Source organism: Canis lupus, chromosome 37 (assembly GCF_011100685.1).
Source record: "Canis lupus familiaris isolate Mischka breed German Shepherd chromosome 37, alternate assembly UU_Cfam_GSD_1.0, whole genome shotgun sequence".
Taxonomy (NCBI): Eukaryota; Metazoa; Chordata; class Mammalia; order Carnivora; family Canidae; genus Canis; species Canis lupus.
In genome coordinates this window covers 9695328-9717447 of record NC_049258.1, presented here as the reverse complement: position 1 = coordinate 9717447, position 22120 = coordinate 9695328, and the positions used below count along the sequence as shown (strand labels likewise).

General features: G+C 40.2%; 1 protein-coding gene across 1 annotated transcript in view; it reads right to left on the bottom strand.

Moving 5' to 3' along the window:
- AOX4 (aldehyde oxidase 4) overlaps positions 1-20845 on the bottom strand; it is a 63374-nt gene extending 42529 nt beyond the window's left edge. Inside the window, 6 exon segments of the mRNA NM_001044749.1 lie at positions 3471-3532; positions 7070-7196; positions 9393-9501; positions 12568-12664; positions 17138-17195; positions 20772-20845. Of these exon segments, the coding sequence (NP_001038214.1) occupies positions 3471-3532; positions 7070-7196; positions 9393-9501; positions 12568-12664; positions 17138-17195; positions 20772-20825 (507 nt within the window). The 5' untranslated portion in view covers positions 20826-20845.
- Between the last annotated feature and the right edge of the window lie 1275 nt (positions 20846-22120).

The following is a 22120-nucleotide window of genomic DNA, read 5'->3' as shown; positions in this document are numbered from 1 at the left end:
CATCAACCCTAGTACTTGCAGTCCCCAGGCCCTACAGAAGCTATGGAAGAAGTAACAGAGCATGTCCTTGTCTTCAAGGGCTCTGTAATGGGGTGGAGTGGAGAACTAGCTCTTCCATCACTGAACAATTAGGGAAAATTACAGGGAGCCTGTAACCATGCTATGATAGTCTTGTTAATGTATCACTCAAATCTCAGGGGATCGTGAAGGAGATCAGACGAGGATGGGCTCAGAGAGCCAAGGCTTCCACTACAGTGAGGTAAATGGAGGAGTTAACAAGGTGATAATTTAAAAAACAAACAAACAAAAAAAGGCTTTTCTTTAATCATAAGAGTGATATACCATGTATCTTTAATGAAGTCCTAGGAAGGCAAACTGCCTTTTAGACCTTCTTTCTCTCTTTCTCCCTTCCTTCCTTCCTTCCTTCCTGAAGGAAGGAAGGAAGTAAGGAAGGAAGGAAGGAAGGAAGGGCTAGGGAGATGAGTGGGGGAGGGCGGGCTTGAGGGAGGGTGGGGGGCGGAGTGATGGAGTGAGATCTATCTCGATGTCTCTTCTCTCTCGCTTTCTCTTATTCCTTCCTTCCTCTTCTTTCTTTTTTTTCTCTTTTTTCTTTCTTTCTTCTCTCTCTCTCTTTCTTTCTTTCTTTCTTTCTTTCTTTCTTTCCTCTCTCTTTCTTTTCTTTTCTTTTCTTTTTCAAGATTTTATTTATTTATTCCTGAGAGACACGCAGAGAGAGGCAGAGACATAGGCAGAGGGAGAAGCAGGCTCCCTGTGGGGAGCCTGATGTGGGACTCAATCCCAGGACCTTGGAATCACAACCCGAGCCAAAGGCAGAAGCTCAACCATTGAGTCACCCAGGTGCTTCCACTTAAGACTTTCTATACACAAAAATAAACTGAAAACCTGAGTTTTATTTGGGTGTTATTGGAGCTATTCTGAATTTTTTTGATGATTCAAGTCCCAACCATTTTTAAGTCCCAAACCCATTCATAATGGGTTACCGTATACTTTACTTCTTAGGAAAGTGGTTACCTTAATTTTCAGGACACTTCATGCAGACCCAAAGTAATGTTTTTGGCTTGAATTCACTGGTCAGTTACTGCAACTCTAGCCAATTATTTTCATTCTTGTTTATCCTTTTCACGTGTAGGCACAACCCAAGGCTTTGGTGTGCTTTGGAGACCTATGGTTTGACTTTGTACATGGAGTCAAGGAAGCCTGGGTTCCAGTTCTTGCTTTAACACATAGTAACTGGGTTCAGTGTTTTAAATTAGGAAAATAAAACCCCTCCCAACCAGGTCTGTTTGATGTAAGTATGCAAAAGATATGCACAGTATCTGATACATAGGAAGTGCTGCAGAAGTGGTGGCTGGTATTTTTACCTGTAAGGAATTTTCTACAGACTTAAGAATGGATTTGGATTTTGAGAGAAGGAGGTGCACAATAAAGGAACAGATGGTAAATGGCTGAATGTGGGAACTCACGGGAGTGAGATAAAGATACCTATCTTTGTATAATAGTTAGATTTGGTCACCAGGAAAGTAATCACATAATACTAAGTTGAATCATGAATCATATGAAGTTGCTGTTTTTGTGAGTTACAATGGTGGAAGACTGATTCATATGGTTCGACATGAATGGTATCTTACCCAGGATTTCAAAATAGCTGTAGTTTGTAAAGCTTTTTAGATTCTTCATTATTGGCCTAAAAGTAGATTTTTTTTCAAGAGATTTTTTGGTATTTGGAATTAACTTATATACCTTGAGTTGTTTTTGGTCAACCAAAATTATATAAAATTAATTTTTACCATAAAATATGGGTGCTAGAAACCCATGATAACTAAAACGTGGTATTTCACGTTCTGAAACTTGATATATCTCAAAACTACAGCTTCCCCCACCCCGTGCCATACACTAAATCATTCTTTTCCAATTTCTTTCATCCTGTCTGGTTCCTTAATCTTTTAACTTTGAGGATGACTTGGATTTCTTCCTGATTGTATCCTTTACTGTCTGGAGGTTATGATTCTGGCAATCCCCTTGCTGAAAGTTACCTTTCATATCTGCCACACTGGTCTAGGTCCTCACTCCCTCATTCATGGGAGACTGCACTAGCCCAAGCCCTCATCCCTTTTTAAGCTTATCCTTCTTAGCAGATGCCAAGAATTTTCCCTTTGAAATACCGTTTCCATGTTACTCCCAGCTTGAGAACAGACAATGACCATACATTGGTTATCAACTTTCAGTCTAAATTCCTTAGCCCAGAATAATATCTTTTTACTCCCTGCATTAGGCCACATCAGTTTCCTAGTGAACAGTGGACATCCTTCATTTTCCTACTTCCATGCATTTTCTTACCTGGAATTTTCTACTGGCTTCTCTTCACCCATTCATTTCTATCACTTCTTTTAAGACCTAGCTCAAAATTCCCCTTCTCCAATGTTTCCTTTGTGCCTCCCTTCCTGCTCTTTAATTCTCTTTAATCTACCACGTTCTTTTAAAACTGATACATATGGCATAGAGAATACACTGAACTTTAAATACCTTGCTTTTCAATTATGCTTTTATTATTTCTTAGTCTATATATTTTTCTTTTTTTTTATATTTTTATTTTTTTTATTTATGATAGTCACAGAGAGAGAGAGAGAGGCGCAGAGACACAGGCAGAGGGAGAAGCAGGCTCCATGCACCGGGAGCCCGACGTTGGATTCGATCCCGGGTCTCCAGGATCACGCCCTGGGCCAAAGGCAGGTGCCAAACCGCTGCGCCACCCAGGGATCCCTATTTTTCTTTAAAATGTCTATAGTCGGGATCCCTGGGTGGCGCAGCGGTTTGGCACCTGCCTTTGGCCCAGGGCGTGATCCTGGAGACCCGGGATCGAATCCCACGTCAGGCTCCCGGTGCATGGAGCCTGCCTGCTTCTGCCTCTCTCTCTCTCTCTCTCTCTCTCTCTCTCTCTGATGTGACTATCATAAATAAAAAAAAAATGTCTATAGTCTTAGTCTATTAATCTAAAATAATAGAGACTATTTCTTAGTAGAGTTTGCATTTCTTGAAGTCATGTTACCATATACTTTACTTCTTAGGAAAGTGCTTAATTTAGGGCTATAAATAAGACACATGCTAAAGGTTTATTTAAAAAATACCAACAGTGGCATTCAACAACTTTCAATGGTTTCAACATAGGGGTACCTGGGTGGCTCAGTTTTTAAGCCTCTGCTTTTGGCTCAGGTCATGATCCTGGGGTCCTCGGATCAAGCCCCACATCAGGTTCCCTGCTCTGCAGGGAGACTGCTTCTCCCTCTCCCTTTAATGTGTGCTCTCTCTCTCTCAAATAGATAAATGAAATCTTTAAGAAAAAAAGGTCAACATGAGGGTATTTTAGAAACAAATGAATGCAATAGATGATTTTATGCAAATGTATATTAAGGTATTAAGTCAACTGAAAAATTTTTTTTATTTTAACTTACCCTACAGAAAGTTTTTCCACTTTCTACAATTGTTCGGTATCCAGTACAGCGGCACAAGTTACCTGATTAAGAAGAGACAAATTTTGGGGCGACTGGGTGGCTTAGTTGGTTAAGTATCTGCGTTTGGTTCAAGTCATGATCCTCAGGTCCTGGGTTGGGCCCCGCATCTTTATTGTTGACATCATCTAAGTGTTCCCTGCTCAGTGGGGAGTCTGCCTCTCCCTCCCCCTTTGCTCCTCCCCCAGGGTTGTATGTGCTCTCTCTCAAATAAATTTTAAAAAAAAATTTTTTTTAAAAGAGGTCAACTTTTAAGGAATGATAATGAAATATATTGCTTATTTGTGCTTCATTTTTTCAGTGAAATAGCTCTATTAGTAATTAGATTCTTTTTTTTTTTTCTCTTGGGAACAGATATTCTTACAAAAAAAAAATCTTGTGATTACATTTTCTTTTTTTTTTTTTTTTTTTAATTTTTATTTATTTATGATAGTCACACAGAGAGAGAGAGAGGCAGAGACATAGGCAGAGGGAGAAGCAGGCTCCATGCACCGGGAGCCTGACGTGGGATTCGATCCCGGGTCTCCAGGATCGCGCCCTGGGCCAAAGGCAGGCGCCAAACCGCTGCGCCACCCAGGGATCCCCTGTGATTACATTTTCTTCCTGAAATATCACAAAGGTTTCCATAATTTTTTCAATCAACTCTTCCTGCCTTATTTCCTAGGCCTGTCCTAACTCATGTAACCCTGCCCCTCCCATAACATCTCATATGTGTCTATTTGCTAAGCTTTTCTTACATGGTCTTTTCTCTCTCCCGTGTTTTCTTAGGGAGAGTGTATCCATTTTTCAAGGCCCTTTTAATTTAAAAGGCCCATCCCCCTTTTCCATGGGGTCTACTCTGACACCCCAGCCAGAGCTGTACCACTCACTGTCTGGATCCATCTGCTGATAGGCCTATCATCAACTATGTTGGAGTAGAGTCATTTATGTACTTGCTTCATCTCCCTCAATGGATCTTAAGTTCCTAGAGAAGGCGATGAGTGTCTTGGATGTTCATGAACCCTCCCAGGACAGAACAATAGGTGTTCAATAAGTACCTGGCATTCTTTTAATCAGTTAATATTTCCTTTTTTTAAAAAAAAGGATTTTATTAATTTATTCATGAGAGACACAGAGAGAGGGAGGCAGAGACACAGGCAGAGGGAAATGCAGGCTCCATGCAGGGAGCCCCATGTGGGACTTGATCCTGGGTCTCCAGGACCACGCCCTGGGCTGAAGGCGGCTCTAAATTGCTGAGCCACCTGGGCTGCTCTTAATCAGTCAATATTTCCAAAGCATGGTGGAAAAGGTGAGGAAAAGTCTGTCTTTTTACAAAGTATATTCAAATTTTGCAGCCAGTATAAATGATATTTATGAGGAGGTTTTAATAACATGGAAAAACTCTTATGTTATACTGTTAAAATTGTATAAACAATATAAGTTCATATATAGTAGTCACAAGTATTTAAAATAAGAAAACAAAAACTATGCATAGAAAAGACTGAAAGGAAACAGAAGTATCTGATTGTGATTGTTTCCTGAGGGTAGAAATATGAATGAGTTTTTCCCTTTTAATTTTTTTTTGCATTTTTCATAATAGGAATACGTTATTTTTATAGTAAAAATAAATATAAAATTATTATGTTTAAATGCAGTTTAACAATTTCAGAAGCAAAATAAATGTGTGGATTGGGTAGATTTAAACATCCAGAAGTGTAAAAGCTTGATGCCAGTGAGTCATGCGGAAACTTGGTTAATAGGTATACTCCTTTGTTTTTGTTTTTAGAACAAGAATAGTTTAGAAAGAAACTACATGCTCAAGAATGGATTCAGATTCCATAATCTATCTTTCCTTTTGCTAAGAAGAAAGAATATAGAAGTGTGTGAATTAAGTCTCCCTTTGGAGTCGAGGAAAGGAGCTGAAAGGTCTAAAACATAACTACATGGCATGATATATAAGTATTTAAGAGGCAATGGACACCTTTTCTCTGATAAACTATAAGCAAACATTATAGGCTAGAGAGAGCTAGTATCAGAGTTTTTTGTTTTGTTTTCTTGGCTACACAACCGAATGGCAAGTCTACAAGCCCTATGAAAGTCTCACCAAAAGAATGCTAATAGTGCCCACTGTAGAGATTCTTCTGATTCTAAGGGAAAAAAATAGATGAAATTAAAAAAATTCTTTTCCCTTAGTCTTGAAGAGAAAGACAAGATTAAATGAAGTGGTGATATATATCAGTTGACCATTTTAGAATGTTATGTGCCATAACATTACTTTAAATTTTATTTTATGTTATTGTTTCCCTTAAAAATACGAACATGAAGGTCGTCAGTGTGGCTAGCATTTATAATTCTAGAAAGAGTTCAAGTAAATGGATTGTGAACCAAAATATGTTCTCCAAATTATCCACACCCCGCATAATACTTCATCAATTTAGCCAAACTTTTAGCACCATCCCCTTATGGTTGTTATGTGAATTATTGGCACAGAATCTGGGAGGAAATAACCCATCTAAGACTGTGTATATGAAAAAAGCCCCCAAACAACAAGTAAGGCAAATCATAGGATCTCTGCTTTTTTAAGCTCTCAATTCCTCATCAGTATGGCTTATTTCATTGAATAAAGATTATCCATTTGGCCTGGGTTAAAATGATAATTGAAATCATAGGCCAAAATTTTAGAAGTACTTTATATAAAACTGAAAAATTTTAAGTGAAGAATTTTTTGAGAAACAAGGGAAAATATTAGAGAATTTTTATATACCACTTATCATAAAATTTAAGTTGCATATTTTACTTTGTTTTAGTCTACATCTTTTCATCATAATACTGAATTTCTGTCTAAGACTATCTGCTGAAAGGGACAAAGAGCTTTCTTGTAATATTTAGAAGTTTACTTTCACAGCTTTCTTCTAAGAACTAGGGGACAATTACCTTGAAAGTGGGTGTGTTTGTTACAAAAAACTTCATTTGTTAACATGCTTTTTTTTTTTTTTGAAAATTGTGTTTATTCATATAAATTTGATAGTTATTTCATTTTAGGAGACTGAGTTGCTCACTAAGTTACTTGTGATAACTAGCTGCTGCCCTTGACTTCCTAATCCAACCAGAACATAAAAAGTAAAGTATCTGAAAGTCTATCCAATCTATAAAAGTAAGTGTAGTAGGTAGAGTTAGCGAATGACTCTAACAGACTAACTTAAGAATAAACAACAAAATCTCATTCTTCCACACTACCCAAATTTCCACATTTGGAAAAGATAATATTATAAGTCTTAGAAAGAGCCTATTTGAATGCTTTTGTAGAGTGACACTGGGATCCATTAAGGAAGAAAGCTTTGTGATGAAACCAATATTGTCCCAGTTCTTGGCACCACTGCTTACAAAAGGAAGACAATACTTCCTGGAAAGTATTAAAGGTACTAAAGAAGTCTTCATGTTAGCCAAGTGCCTGGAACCTCAAAGTGTGCCATATTGTCTCTCCGTGGGCTGGGATTTCCTGTCCTAGTTACTCAGGCACTTCCCACCCTGGGCCCTGCCTACAGAAGACCAAGAAGGCTCACCTCCAAGGGCTTTGGTTATCTGCTCCGGGGTTGGCTCTGGGTGGTTTCTCAGCAGTGTGTAGATGGACATCACCATCCCTGGGCTACAGAAGCCACACTGTGTGCCATGACACTTGGCCAGTCTTTCCTGGGAGGAAATAATACATTATTTATGCTTCAAACCTCATGTTTCCCTGCCTTGGGCACCAGAAAGGTCTGCAGCTTATTTATTTAGCTTTCCAGAAACGAGTGCAGGGTAAAGGATGTCATGCTAGAAGAAAAATATTTCTATTTCTTGAAAATATTTCTATTTTTAAAAGTTGTTTTTTTCTTCCCTCAAGAAAAGCCTAGTGGCAGGAATTAATTAAGTGACTGCAATCTCTAGACTCTGATTTCTTTATCTGTGAAATAGGTAATGTGGCTTAGGGAATAAGTAAAATGCCTTGGAGCCCCGCTCCTGTGAGTTTCAGTCCTTACTATACCCTAGTAACTGTGTGACTGTGGTGGTTTACTTGACTTTTCTTCATTTTTAAAATTAGAATAAGAACAGTATCTACAGGATGGTTATGAAAATAAATGATTGAATATATGCAAATCATTTAGCAGTCTCTGGCAAGTCATTTTCATCCCTATCTATATTATAGAATTTCTGATGCACTAAATGACAAAAATCTATATAAATGACTAGAAAATTATAAAGTGTAACTTATTAGCATGTACCAATCATGTATTTAATTTATGCACAATTCAATTTTTATGCATTTAAACACAACAACAAAACAATAAAAAACAGGTGGGAAAATGACTCTGGGGGTCTCTCTTGTGTTTCTTTTCCATGTGTCTCTCAGAGGTTACTCAACTGCCTGGCTTGAGTGTGCTTCAAATGTTTTTAAATAAACATTTTTCAAATAGCATAACCCCTAAGATGAAAGCCAAATACTTGATCTGTAGCTCAAATGAAAGGACAGATAATGTTCTAATGTTAGACGGAAATATGGCTATATTGGATTTATTGCTAGATGGCAAGTTGCTTCAGATGTGGTGTATAAATGTGGCTGTAAATGTGATGGTACATGTTTAGCAACCGAATCTCTGGGGAAAAAGTGCTAATTTGTAGCTTCTATCAATTTTAGAAGTATAAAGTGTCCTTCTTTTAATTTAGGGTAAGGATGTGTCTGTGAAGTTAAGATATATTAAAACTGTCCAAAATCCATAAAGAACTTATCAAACTCAACACCCAAAGAACAAATAATCCAATCAAGAAATGGGCAGAAGACATGAACAGACATGTCAAAGAAGACAAATGGCCAACAGACACATGAAAAAATGCCCCACATTACTCAGCACCAGGGAAATACACATCAAAACCACAACGAGATACCACCTCACACCAGTCAGAATGGCTAAAATGAACAAGTCAGGAAATGACAGATGTTGGTGAGGATGCGGAGAAAAGGGAACCCTCTTACACTGTTAGTGGGAATGCAAGCTGGTGCAGCCACTTTAGAAAACAGTACGGATGTTCCTCAAAAAGTTGAAAATAGAGCTACCTTATGACCCAAAAATTGCACTACTGGGTATTTACTCCAAAGATACAAATGTAGTGATCTGAAGGGCACCTGCACCCCAATGTTTATAGCAGCAATGTTCACAATAGCCAGACAATGGAAAGAGCTCAGATGTTCATCAACAGATGAATGGATACAGAAGATGTGGCGTATATATACAATGGACTACTACTCAGCCATCAAAAAATGAAATCTTGCCATTTGCAATGATGTGGTTGTAACTAGAGGATATTATGCTCAGTGAAATAAGTCTATCAGAGAAAGACATTATCATATGATCTCACTCATGTGGAATTTAAGAAACAAAACAGAAGATCATAGGGGAAGAGAGGAAAAAATAAAACAAAATGAAATCAGAGAGAGACAAACCATAAGAGACTGTGAATCATAGGAAACAAACTGAGTGTCACTAGAGGGGAGCGGGATGGGGGATGGAGTAACTGGGTGCTAAACATTAAGGAGAGAATGTGATGTGATGAGCACTGGGTATTACGTAAGACTGATGAATCACTGACCTCTATCTCTGAAACCAATAATACATAATTTGTTAATTACTTGAATTTAAGTAAAATTAAAAAAAAGAAATATTAAAACCAATGGAGGAATCTTGGTTTATACATCAGTCTCTATAAAGAACTTCAGCTATGAAGCACTGAATATGGCAAAATGAAAATTTAGAAGCACAAAGGATTTCAAAGCTGGTGACCTAATTGGAGTACAATAGACTATGTGGGGGTGCCTATACAAACATCTGTTCCAGTCCATTACATTCTTACCTGCACGGGATGAATCCTGGTGTTGATGCTTCCTACACCTTCCACTGTTGTGACAGCAGCTCCATACAGAGAGCAGATGGGCACCAAGCATGCTGTCACTGGATAGTGGCTGTGATGGATATTTGTAAAGAGAATACACTGGAATCATAGGGAAGTGAGAAATATCATTCAGGGAGTCCGGGAAAGTCACAGACTATATTTCCCTGAAAATATAGAGAATGCTAGATAAAAGCCCATGGAATTCTAAAAGTTACTAGGAAAGAAATTACATATGGCTGGCATCAAATGGTAGAGAGGAATGGAGAAAAAGAATAATGAAGATTTTTGTCTAAGACCTCTAAAAGACTCTCATTCTTTTTTTTTTTTTTTTTTTTTTTTTTTTTTTTTTTTATTGGTGTTCAATTTACTAACATACAGAATAACACCCAGTGCCCGTCACCCATTCACTCCCACCCCCCGCCCTCCTCCCCTTCTACCACCCCTAGTTCGTTTCCCAGAGTTAGCAAGACTCTCATTCTTTATTATTTGTTATTCTAGGGAAAGGAAACCTTTTACTCTTCAGACAACACACTAATTTATATAAACTCCACCATGGGGTAGTTTAGCCCATTTGATTTTCAACCATGTGCAGCTTTTAAATACAGACACTCTGCTTGCATGCTAGTCCAATTAAATTAGAGTCTGGGAGGGGGGGGGGGCTCACTTCATTGCTTTTTGAAGCTCCTCAGCCAGTTCTAATGTATGGTCATGTGTGGAAGCCACCCATTTATGCCCTTGTCTTGACCATCTTTCCCATAGTAGAGTCTGTATTAATAACAAAGTGGACGTGGTTAGCACCAGATTCTCATCTCATTGGTTGGCAATGGGGTCCAGACCTCATTAGTCCAATTTAGCTCTTTATTCCCGTCCGACTAAGTCCTATTCTCTTTCAGGCATGGGAAATTATCCTTCTCCCAGGAAATTTTTCCTTTATTCTCCTACCCCAGAAGACAGTAAGCATGTTGTTCTTCTGAAAAGACAGGGGCGCTTGGGAGGCTCAGTCAGTAAGCGTTGGACTCCCGATTTTGGCTCAGGTCATTATCTTAGAGTGGTGAGATGGAGTCTTGTGTCTGGCTCTGCTCTCAGCGTGGAATCTGCTTGACATTCTCTGTCTGCCCCTCCCCTGCCTGCACCCTTGCTTTCTCTAAAAATATATAAGTAAATCTTAAAAAAAAAAAAAAAAAAAAAGAGTGCTGCTCTTGGCTCCACCAGCCCTTTGAATGGTCAAAGGTGTTTGGAAACCACCCAGCTGCCTGATGGGAGACCCTAAGAGAGTGCTCGGTGTATAGAGAAAGAATGTACAACAGATAAATTTTTGTTTTTTTGTATCCTCTAAGTACCCCCCCCCACGTTTATTTCCTCTTAATCTCAACCCACTCTCTTCTTTTTTCTCTTCCAGTGTTCATTGTTCAGTCTTACCTTTCTACCTCATCTGGAAAATAGAAGCTTGAGCCCCATCTACTCCCAGCCCACTGCTTCTCACCCAGTGTTGCAGTCACTCCCCTGTGTTCTAGGCCAGGAGGGCAGGAATCCTTTCTCTTACTCCCCTGGGCTCTGACTCCTATTTATTCTTCTCTCCTCATGGACCTGCTCCATACTGATAGTCCTCCTAACCACTTCCTTTCTATAGTCTTATTCCCCTAAATTCCCTTGAATTTAAAAGTAAATTCAAGTCCCTGCATGGAGCCTGCTTCTCCCTCTCCCTCTGCCTATGTCTCTGCCTCTCTCTTTCTCTGTGTCTCTCATGAATACATAAATAAAATCTTAAAAAAAAAATAAAAGTAAGTTCAAGTGTTTGCTGCTGCTACACAAAACAAAACAAAACCCAGTGTCTCTCTCCAGCTGCTGGCCCATCTTTTTTTTCCCTTTCTTGGTCAAGTTTCTTCAAAAGCTGTCCACAACTATCTGGCCCTTCAGCCATTCCTGTGCCATCTGTACCTCATCCTCCAGCCTTGGAGGATGCTGACCTCCAAGAGCAATCTGACCTTGCTCCAGGAGCAATCTAATGGCACTGGGTTACTCCCTGGTGTTTCATACTATTGACCACTTCTACTTTCTTGGAACAGTCTCCTCTCGTTGTTGCTCCTTCAACTCTGATTACACCCTCTTCCTCTCCTTTGTGAGGTGTCTTTCTTTGTACATTTCCCCGTCTGTTGTTCTACAATGTCCTGCACTCATAAGCTCTTCTGTACTGTGCTACATTCCAGGTGGCCCAGGGCTGAAAACCTGCCTTCATCACCAACCAGCCCACAGGATCTTATTTAACTTTCTTTGCCTTGGTTTCCTCTTTTCTCAATGTGAGTGGTAGTAATGCCTATCTCAAAGTTGCTTTGGGGATTAAATGATACTATATGTAAGCTACTTTGAATACTGCCTGGCATATAGTAAGCATTCAAAAAATGTTAGCTATTTTTATTACCACTCTTTATATTGATAGCTGCCAGTGAGTTATAGCTCCAGATGAGACCTCTTCTCTGAGTGATAGGACTGTCTATCTAGATGCCTGTGCACAATCCCTCCTGGGTGTTCCGTAATTACTCCAGTGTGATGTGTCCAAAGCTAAACTTAACTGTTTTCCCTTCCTCTGCCTCTCCTCTCCCAAGTTCCCTGATTTGTGGACAGTAACACCCAGTGACGTAAGACAAGAACTTGGAATCATGCCAGACAACTCCCATGTCATCACTTTGAATCATAGTGAGCAAATTTGCATTTTAGGCCAAGGTGATTAGAGACCTTGTTCAGCCCTTCCAGGCAAATCATTCTTCTTAGTCAAATTCCTATGTCAAAGCTCTAACTCTTCTACCAGGAAAATGTATCACTACTTTGTGTCTAAGCCATTCTTGACCGATTCCCTACTCTGAAATCTCTTGCTTGAAAGCAAAGAAGTATTTGTATAGCAATAGAGAATATGGCCCTGAGAGATTGGCACACAGAACACATATACTCCGATGGAATTGAACTCCATGGGAAAGATCTGGAGCTCAGGAAGTTGCAGGGTGAGCAGGCCTGGAGGTGGTGTGACTGTGATAACCACCTGGAAAGAACAGAAGGGAGTGCCTGTGGACAGGAAAAGTAGGAGGCTAGGTGTCCTTCCCAGATGTGCCTAGGGCAGGGCTTGGCCCAACACAAAGGATACTGGATCTTCTTGGTCTTGGGGTTGTATCTTGATACCATAACAGTACAGGCGCCGCAGCCTCCTCCCCCACAGCTATACTTGGTGCCTGTGAGACAGACTGGAAGGAGGGGAGTCAAGGAAAAAGACAGGCACAGGCCACTTGGCTTTTTACTCTGTTCTTCCTCAGATACTGATAACAAGTAATAGGTTTTCTTGAGTCTTACTGAGGTTTCTTGTTTAAAGAGTTGTTCCATTTTTTTGCATATAAATGAGCTCACTGATGAAAGGTGAGAAATCCTTACAGACTCACACTGCCTTATCTGAAACCCTAGAGGCTGGATGCATTTCTGATGTAAAAATTTCCTTATTTTACAAAGGTAATAAGATCCGCATTCCCGAGTGGGGCTAGGGCAGCACCTGGTAATCAAACACATTAGCATATCTGCATGAACCATAAAGATATTCCCACTAAGTGGGAAACAGAAAGACTACCAAGGGCTTTGTGGTGATCAGGGTTTCCATCCAAATGAGGTATGAAAGGGCTTTTGAATTTAGAGTTGTAGACAATGGGTCACTGTGGGGTTGGTGGGAAGCAGTGCATGGGCAACAACTTAGAAAACTGTCTCTGGGAGGTTTAACTTGCCCTGTTCAGCAATGTATGCATTTACCTTTTTATTGGATTAGAGGATATTAATTTAATAACCACAGCTCCTGAACTGGTAATGTCAACAGGCACCCTGTACCCTTCCCCTTTAAGATGTTTGCGTGTTTTCATAAAGAGAGAATAAATAATATAAGTAAATCTCCTGCTTCAGGTTCTATAAGAATCTACTGGAATTTTGGGGACCTTTTCTGGGTAAAGTTTAAAAAGGATTTCATGGGTCGAAGTCATAATTGGCTTGGGCAGAGGTTAATCTAATTTCACCTTGGAAATTGCTGTCCACAAAGAGATATATCTGGTCAAGATACCCCTGAGGTAAAGAGCTGAGGGATTCTCTGCAGAGGTCCAGAGAGGCTGCACATCTCCCTCCTCTGTTCTTTTGTCCCCAGTCTGTGCCAGCTCTTCCTGCTCAAGCAAGTCAAGCTTTCCACCTCTAGGCAGGGGCTCACCGTCAAGTAGGTAATAACGTGCCATTGAACAGAGCAGAAAAGGAAAAGAAACTCTTTCTTTGTGCCTTTGGAGTCCATGAAATTTCCAAGTAAAGGAATCTAGTTGCTTTCTGACTCAATGACGGAAACTACTTTTCAGTTTTCACTGTGTCAGACCTTAAAATAGCTCTGTGACACAGACTTTCACATTGCCTTGAGTGAAAAGTGAAAAATGGATTCAACTAGTTGTTTTCTTCTCTAGTCACCAAACAACTAGTTTGATGGTTCCATTCTCCTCCTCCACCAGAAGCACCTGACTCAAACAGTTACTTACATATTCTGTTGACTCATCCTGAATCTCATCGTTATGTAGGTTGCCAGATAAAATGTAGGAAGTCCAGTTAAATCTGAATCTCAGATAAGAAACAGATGATATTGTGGTTTAAGTATGTCCCATACATCAAATTCAAATTTAACTGGGTATATTATATTTCTATATGCTAAAGCTGGCAACCTAACATAGGTCAAATACAAACAATAATGTATCAGAAGTTTAGTTTTTGGGCCTTTAAGCAGAAGAGTTTTCTCAGTATCTTCAAGATACACAGCTCTATTGCATACCCAGAAGAAGTTACCCTGATACTAGATACTAGCAGCCAATGTGTACAATTGACTCTGAAATTTCCACTGGGATCCCGTCTTTCATTAGTGAGCTATAGTCTCCCATTCCAGGCAAGGCATGTGACATTGGGGTCAAACTTGGTTCTTTGCCTCAAGGATCTCACGTCTCTCTCTTGCCACATCCTCCCACTACCACACACAACTCTTTATATCCACCAGAATAATCTTTTAGGTCTTCAAAAGTGCTACATTCTCTTGTTCCTGACTCTACCCCATGCTGTTGACTAGAATAGCTTCACCACCAAGCCTTCCGTTTGCCCACCAAATGCCTACTCAATCTTCATTTCTTCCGTCCCTCCCCAGGCCTGCTGTGAGTGTTTTGCCTGTGACCCCACAACATTACACTCATCACACTTGCTCTTTGCTTTTCCACTGGCTGTGTCCCTCTCTAGACCTAGGGCAGAGGTTGTTGTGTCTTCTAGCTTACACCTGAACACCTGGTGCTTGGTAAAATTTATTAGCTGAATCGAGAATTGTTTTGAGAACTACAAGAAGTATGGGCATGTGAACAGTGTGGGAAAACCAGGACAAAAGTTTAGGGAACCTCTGAGATATTCCATTTCCCCAGTTTTATCCCAGGACCAGGATTTCACAGAGATTAAGTAACTCTAAAATGACACACCCTCCTTGTTCCAAGTACGCTGTAGGCCATTCTCACTTTGTGGTGTATGGTTCCCCGGGTCAGAGCTTAAAACCAGGCTGGGATGTTTCCTTTGGAGAAAGTGATTTACAGGATCATTCCATTGCACATCTAGTGGGGCAGCTGGGATGGGTGAGGTGACTCAGTGGAGGCGGTGACCTTGGGCAAGGAAGGAATAGAATGAGGAAGGGAGATGGGAATACTACTACAAACAAAGTTTGCTCTTTGTGTGACTGTTCCATCTTGGGATGGACGCCTAAGCCAGACTCCAAGTCAGTAGAGGATTGAGGTCTTGTGGGAATCTAAAGTTTGTATAATATTGGGGACCCATCTTAAGGGAAAAAAGACAAGACTATGAATACAAATTATGTACAAGACTTTGGAAAGGGCCATATGAATCCTGTGAAAACTGAAATAGGCTAGTGATGGTGTCTATGTGTGTGGATGCTGACTCTGGTAGAAAACCTGTGGTCACCCACAGATATCCATGAAAATTACCTACTTGAGAAACAAGTAAAAAATAAAGCCCTGACTCCATCCCAGAACTGTTGCATCTGTAATCAGAGATTGGGGCCTGGAAGTCTCAGGTGCATCTTATTTCTTCAGAATGACTTATTTATGATATTAGGCACCAGAAAGGAATGGACAGAGGAATCAGTGGGGAGATGGGGCAATGGGAGGCTGGGGTGATTCTGCCTAGGGCTGGCCCTGGCCATGCCTGCTTGGGAGTCCATGGGTTCTCAGCTTGCTCCTAATACATGTGAATCTGTTCATTTTAGGATGTCTAGAGAAAGCATGGTGACATGCAATGGATTCGGCAGTGATATCAAAGGGAGGAGGTAGGGTGTGCTGACTAAGAGTGAGATTGTGAGGCTGATAGACAGGAAGTAGCAGAACCAATGAGGGAGGCCTTCTTCTGTTTTCGATTTTGTTTTTTGTTTTTTCAGCTAGAAACCCAGGTACTGGAATAGTGAGTGAAACAGGATTTTAGGGGATGATAGTAGCTAGAGTCGTGAAATGTGGGGTTAGGAAACCAGATTGTAAGGGGTTATGTAGTGAGAGACAGAGTCTAGAGAGAAAATGAGGCATCAGGTGCACATAAGTTTGGTAAGGAAATAGCAGGGAGAAACGAAGTCATATTTTTAGATGGGTATGTTGAGGCCAAAAGACAGAAGTGGGGAAAGGAACTGAAGATCCCGAGGGGAGAGGATAACATTATCTAGTATACTGTGAATCCCCAGAGCCTGACATAGTGCCTGGCTCTCAGCAGATGTTCAAAAAAGCATATATAGTTTAATTTAGTATTTTGAGATATTTATAGTTTCATAGGAAGTTGCAAAAAAAAATACTGACAGTGACAATACCTGTCACCTTGCTGCCCACAAAGATGACATCCCACGTAGCTATAGTACAACATCAAAAGCAGGAAGTTGACATGGGTATCAGGTATCATGCTGACCACCAGACTAGAGAGCTTCTTCAGATTCCAGCATTTACACATACACGTGTACCATGTATGTACAGTTCTATGCAATCTTATCTCATAGAACTGTGTCACCCCTACCACAATCATGTGTGCTTCCCCTGTATAGTTACCTCCAAGCCCAAGAAATTCTTTCCTGAATATTTATTGCAGGTCTGTTGAAAGTATTGCAGGAGTAGGGAGTGAAAAAATGTCCAGATCAGGGGTGGAGACCTGAGAATGCACTAGCTCTATGTTAGAATTTTGAAATATATTTATAGAACCCTGTTTTCTCCAATAAGAATTATGAAAAGATTTAAGTGACAAGTCAGGGAAGCCCTCACGGGAAACTACTATCAGTGACATGTACCCCTGAGCAGGTGGCTGGGTGTTTTTACTTTAACACTCCTGAATATAAAACCATCATCTGGGGACCATGGGACTCAAAAGGCCACAAAGTTATTTCTGAAGTTAGCACACTCATGCTTCTTTTGGCTGATATTTGGATGATTCTTTTGGTCTTGCTCGGGTGAAAAATACGACAAATTAAGCATGAATCTCTCACTTTTGGATGCATTTTGTCAACTCCAACTAGACTCTACAAGTCAAACACAAGGGTATCTACCTTGAGCAAATACAGGGTGACCTTCTTTAGAAGTCTTAGCATGATCACTTTTTACCATCCAGTCCAGACTGATTACAGTAAAATATAAGGATATGGACTTTCCTCAGGTAGTACAGTAGGTTTACTTCAGGATCAGCATTCTTCTCTGTGACCTACATTGTGAAATGAGAAAAGGCATTTTAGGAGGGTAATACCAAACATGTATGGCAATTCTATATTGTTTTGGGGCCATGTTTTTGACAGATGGTAGCTTCACAGGGAAAAAATAACAACGGAAACCTAACACTTGGAGCCAATTTTAAAGAAATTACGGAGCATTATTTCAATGTCTCTGAATTTTCCAATATATATGACAATTATAAATTCTGGATTGCTTTTCCTTATAGTTACTCAGAAAGGGCCTATATGGGAAAACAGATATATAGATTCCAAAACTGACTCCGATAAACGTGACCGTAGGAAGTCATAGAAGAGGTTAGCCAGAGATTTCTTTCCTTTTTTTTTTTTTTTTTAAGATTCTATTTATTTACTTATGAGAGCCACAGACAGAGAGAGAGGTAGAGACATAGGCAGAGGGAGAAGCAGGCTTCACGCAAGGAGCCTGATGTGGGACTCGATCCCGGGACTCCAGGATCAAGACCTCAGCCAAAGGCAGACGCCCAACCTCTGAGCCACCCAGGCATCCCGCCAGAGATTTCTTAACGGAGTCATGGGAGGAGTATGTTATAAAGGGAGCCCCTCCTGTTCCCATACCCTGCTCCCAGCCCCCTACTGAAGTGGAGGTGCCACTATGCAGAGGAAGAGCAGAAGGGAGCACGAATCTAGCTCTGCCTCTCATGGTGCACTCCTGGCTCTTACTGCCAATAGACTGAGGCTGGCACATGAGATGGAAACGGTCTGCTCTCCTTGGCCCAGACAGTTCTTCTCCTAGGGATAGTCAGGCAGATCGGGAGAGAAACTTGCAAGGAAGCACAGCGATGAACCCAGACGCAAAGGACATTGTTCCACTAAAAGTGTTTTTACTTTTATCATCCCAGAAGAAGGCAACAAACCACATTATTCACATGCTGCCTCCTACTTCCCAAACTCCTTTACTCAGCCAGAGATGAGCCCATCACCCCTCCACTTGGAATCTTAATGTGAGGAGGAGGCTTAGTGGCATCTCAGAAACAAGGCGTTATAGTTAGATTTGCTTTAACACTCTAATTGTGTGGCCTTTGAAATTATTTCCAAAGGTGGGGACAAGATAGCGGGTAGGGAGTGACAGTGTGCAAGCCAGGACTACTGTAACTTCCTCCTGCTTCCCCTATAATGGGGGGAACACGGCCTGACGACACTACTCTATGCTATAAAGACATTGATATACCTGAGACAACATTCCAGGTAAATAGTGAAACTTCCCAACGACTTTAGCTGCCTGATGAGTACAACACTGATTTAATGCTGTCTCCTTCAATCACATGACATGGCCTCAGTTTCCAAAGGAAGAAAAAGAAGGGCAAGATTAGACTTTGGGGAATTAGTTAAAGGTTGCCAACTGCAGTTCTGAGTTATCAAGTATACAGGACTCCCAGTCATTAAAAAAAAATTTCAGTAATCATATAAGAAATACTGGTCCTACCAAGAGCTGCACTCACAAAACTGTATGGGCACATCCTTTTTCCTCCAGTAATTTATAGACACTTAGGAAATAATGATCTTTTTAGTAAGTATATAAAAAGAGGAGAAACCTCACCAATAACTAGAGAGATGCAAGGAAAACCCCCGAAGATACCACACCCATTAAATTAGCAAAACTTAGGCAGTCTGATTAGAACAAGTTTGGCACATTAAAAATTGGCAAATTATCTACTGGCACCTGTCATGCAATGAATTATGGAAAAAGTAATTTGTGCAGGATTCTGGAAAGCTACCTGGCAGGACCTATGACACTGGCATCGTACAATATCACTTAAGAGATTCTCTTGCCAGTGTTGGTGAGGAGACACATCATAGGATGTTCACTGCAGCGTTTCTTAGGGGTAGTGGGGAATTGGAAGCATCCTATGTGTCTATCGTAGGGTCCTGGATAAATAGAATGAAGGATGTGTGCACCCTGGAGAATTACTAGGCAGAAGTAACAGGTTTTCAAAGAACAACTTGGATAAATCTCAAGAACAGTGGTGAGTCACAAAAGGGAATGTGTAAGTCACAATCGCATTTGTTAAGAACACACCCCCACACACGTACACTCATGCACGACACCATGCAGGCCAAATACTATATATTTCAAAGATATATCTATAATTCTAAATAGCCATATGGAAAATAGACGGGAAGGATATATAATTAAAATGCACAAGAGTGGATGCTTATGGGGGAAGGAGATAAAGAGAAGATAGGATATAAAAAGAACAAAAATGAAATAACATAAAGCAAAAGAGGAGACTTGTTCAGACTGTGATGATGGTGTGCCACTGCCAGATGAGTGTGCTTTGCTCAACTCTGTGCCCCTGGGTCTAAAGAAAGGAAAAACCACTACAAAAATAACAACAAAACCAGTTCCTTCAAAGAGGTATAGAACTTCCCCTTCTTTGGCCATCTGCAACTTGGCTTAGAAATTTCTAAGACAGTGAAGGGTAAAAACAACAAAATATCAGCTGTGATTTCAAAAGATTGGAGACCTGGAGAGGGAATAATCATTCTAATGTGATATTAAGGGAGAAATGATTTTATTCGCCAACAAGGGAAAAGCAGCAAAGCCCATTTTTCTCGTATTCAGAAAAGTTCTTAGCTTTTGAATGACTACAAATTGTTACTCAGCAATTATTTCTTTGATGTTCCAGTTGGCTTCAGGTCATTCAAGATCCTGGCCTACTGGTAAATATTATTGCTAAACCCAGACTTCTTCTTTGTTCTTTTTTTTCCCCCCTCTTAAGCTGTTGTTTAGTTCATAGGCTTCCTAAAAATGATGTTTTCCTGCTGTCTGACAGGCAAAAATCCCAAGAAATTTTGCCTTGATTAAAGTTGTGTTTCTTCCTTTAGGGAAGAATATCAGTAATCTAAAACAACTGAAGCTTAAGAAGCAAAAGCATTAACACCAAATTACTGTCCAAAGCAGTTTTTCATTTTAATACTTTACTAGTTTTTTTCTCTAATTGTCCCAAAGCACCTCAAACTTTTCATTTATTCCTCTTGCATATTAAAGTACAAGGTTGAGAACAACTGGCATAGGCTAAGCATTAGAGTTGCCACATCTCTTTGGAAGTGGAGAAGGTAGCTTACTTATTACTCCATATTTTAGACAGAGATGCTAACCTCTGAGTTAATTGCTCAATGTGAGATTAAGGCAAAACAAAATCAAAATCATTCTTTGCTACTATTGTCCTCAATGTCATATATGCCTTCTATTAAAATAGCATTGGTGAACTCAAGTACAGCTAATATCCAAAAAAAGGGAGGGATGACAATTTTTCATACCTGTGCCAGACTTTGGTCGTAATATAACAAAGAAAATGGGAGTTCCTTACTGATTCCAAAAGAGAAGCAAAGAGCAAGCAAAGGCCCCCATGCCTTAATACTTCGCACCAAACCTTGAACTAATGATCAATATTCAAGTTCATACTACTATATATGACTTGAGTGAGGATAAAGACATAGCAAGTGGCATTGCAGTGAAAAAAAAAAAAAGTTAGCTTGGCTTTTGTCCCTGGTATGCCCAAATCACAGTAATCATCTCATAAACTTACCTTTCTTCCATTCACAAAAAAAATCAGTTCATCAGAATTGGGAACAGAAGCCATCATACCAGGAAAAAAAAAGGTCTCCACCAGAATAGAGGTTTGTTTGTTTTTTCTAAAGAGTAGCTATGTCAGAGCAAACACCTGGATAACTATCAGCCTTGTTAGCAGCAGGCTGACCTGGGGTGATTTATAGCCATACTGCCACATGAGGAGCACCAACCACGGCTCTCTGCTTGCCCTGCCCACAGAGACTTGGAATGGTTCTTGGCAGAGCCCTGTCTCCTCCTTTCTTACAAATCAAGCCAGTGTCTTTGTCCCTTTTGGAGTCTGACTGGTTTCCCAAGGGAAATGTATTTTAATGTATTTTTAATAGTAAAAACTGTGTTTTAAACAGGGTGTTATCTGGCCAAATCATCAATCAATACAGTGCTATCAAAACTCATAAAACTTCCTTTGATTTTTCCTGTGTAATGGGAGGATTTCATCACGTGTGTAACTAAAGACTTCTTAAAATATGTTTTTAAAGACTCAATTATAACAATCTACAAGTATATTCTCCTTCTTTAATCTTTTTTTTTTTGGTAATCACCTTGTTTCTTCAAATTTCATCAATTTAATGACATCAAACTACCTAAAACCATGAACATGTACGGAGGCTTGCCACGCACCAGTCTGTTCTCAGAACTCCTTTAATCCTTCAACAGCTTTAGAGACTAAGGAATGGAAGCACAGATATTAAACAACTTGCCCAGTGTCACACAGGCAAGGGGTGACGGAGTTGCTCCAGATTGTCTAGAGCTCTCTAGATTCCATGCTCAAGATGGAATCTTGGTAGAAAATGAGGCTGGAGGAGTAGGCACTCCAGAGTATGTAGGGAGGTCTTGCAGGTATATTAAGGGTTATTCTGAGTCTTCTCAATAAGATGGAAGACATTGGAGGGTTTTGACGAGGGTGACAGAAACCATTTTAAGTTTTAAAAAGACTGCTTTGGCTGTTTTGCAGAGAACGAAAAGGTGGGAGCCAGAGTGGGAGAAGAGAGATGATTATAAGTCAGACAGTGGCGCAGTGAAGAGCTGATGAGGCTAGGACAAGAGTGACAGTGGGGACATGGGCAAGAAGGGGTCAGATTTGCTGACAGACTGGATGTGAGGTGTTGGGGTGGGGAGCCGAGTCAAGGTGGTCTCCACAGCTTTCGGGTTGACCAGGTGGATGGGGCTATCCACCATAAGTTCTATTTGGACATGTTAAGTTTGGAAAGCCTAAAAAACATGCAAATGGAAATGGTTAAGTGGGTTGTTGGATATTCAAAACTGCCTTCTTCACTTTTTATCTTAAAAAGGAGGAAGACTCAAGGT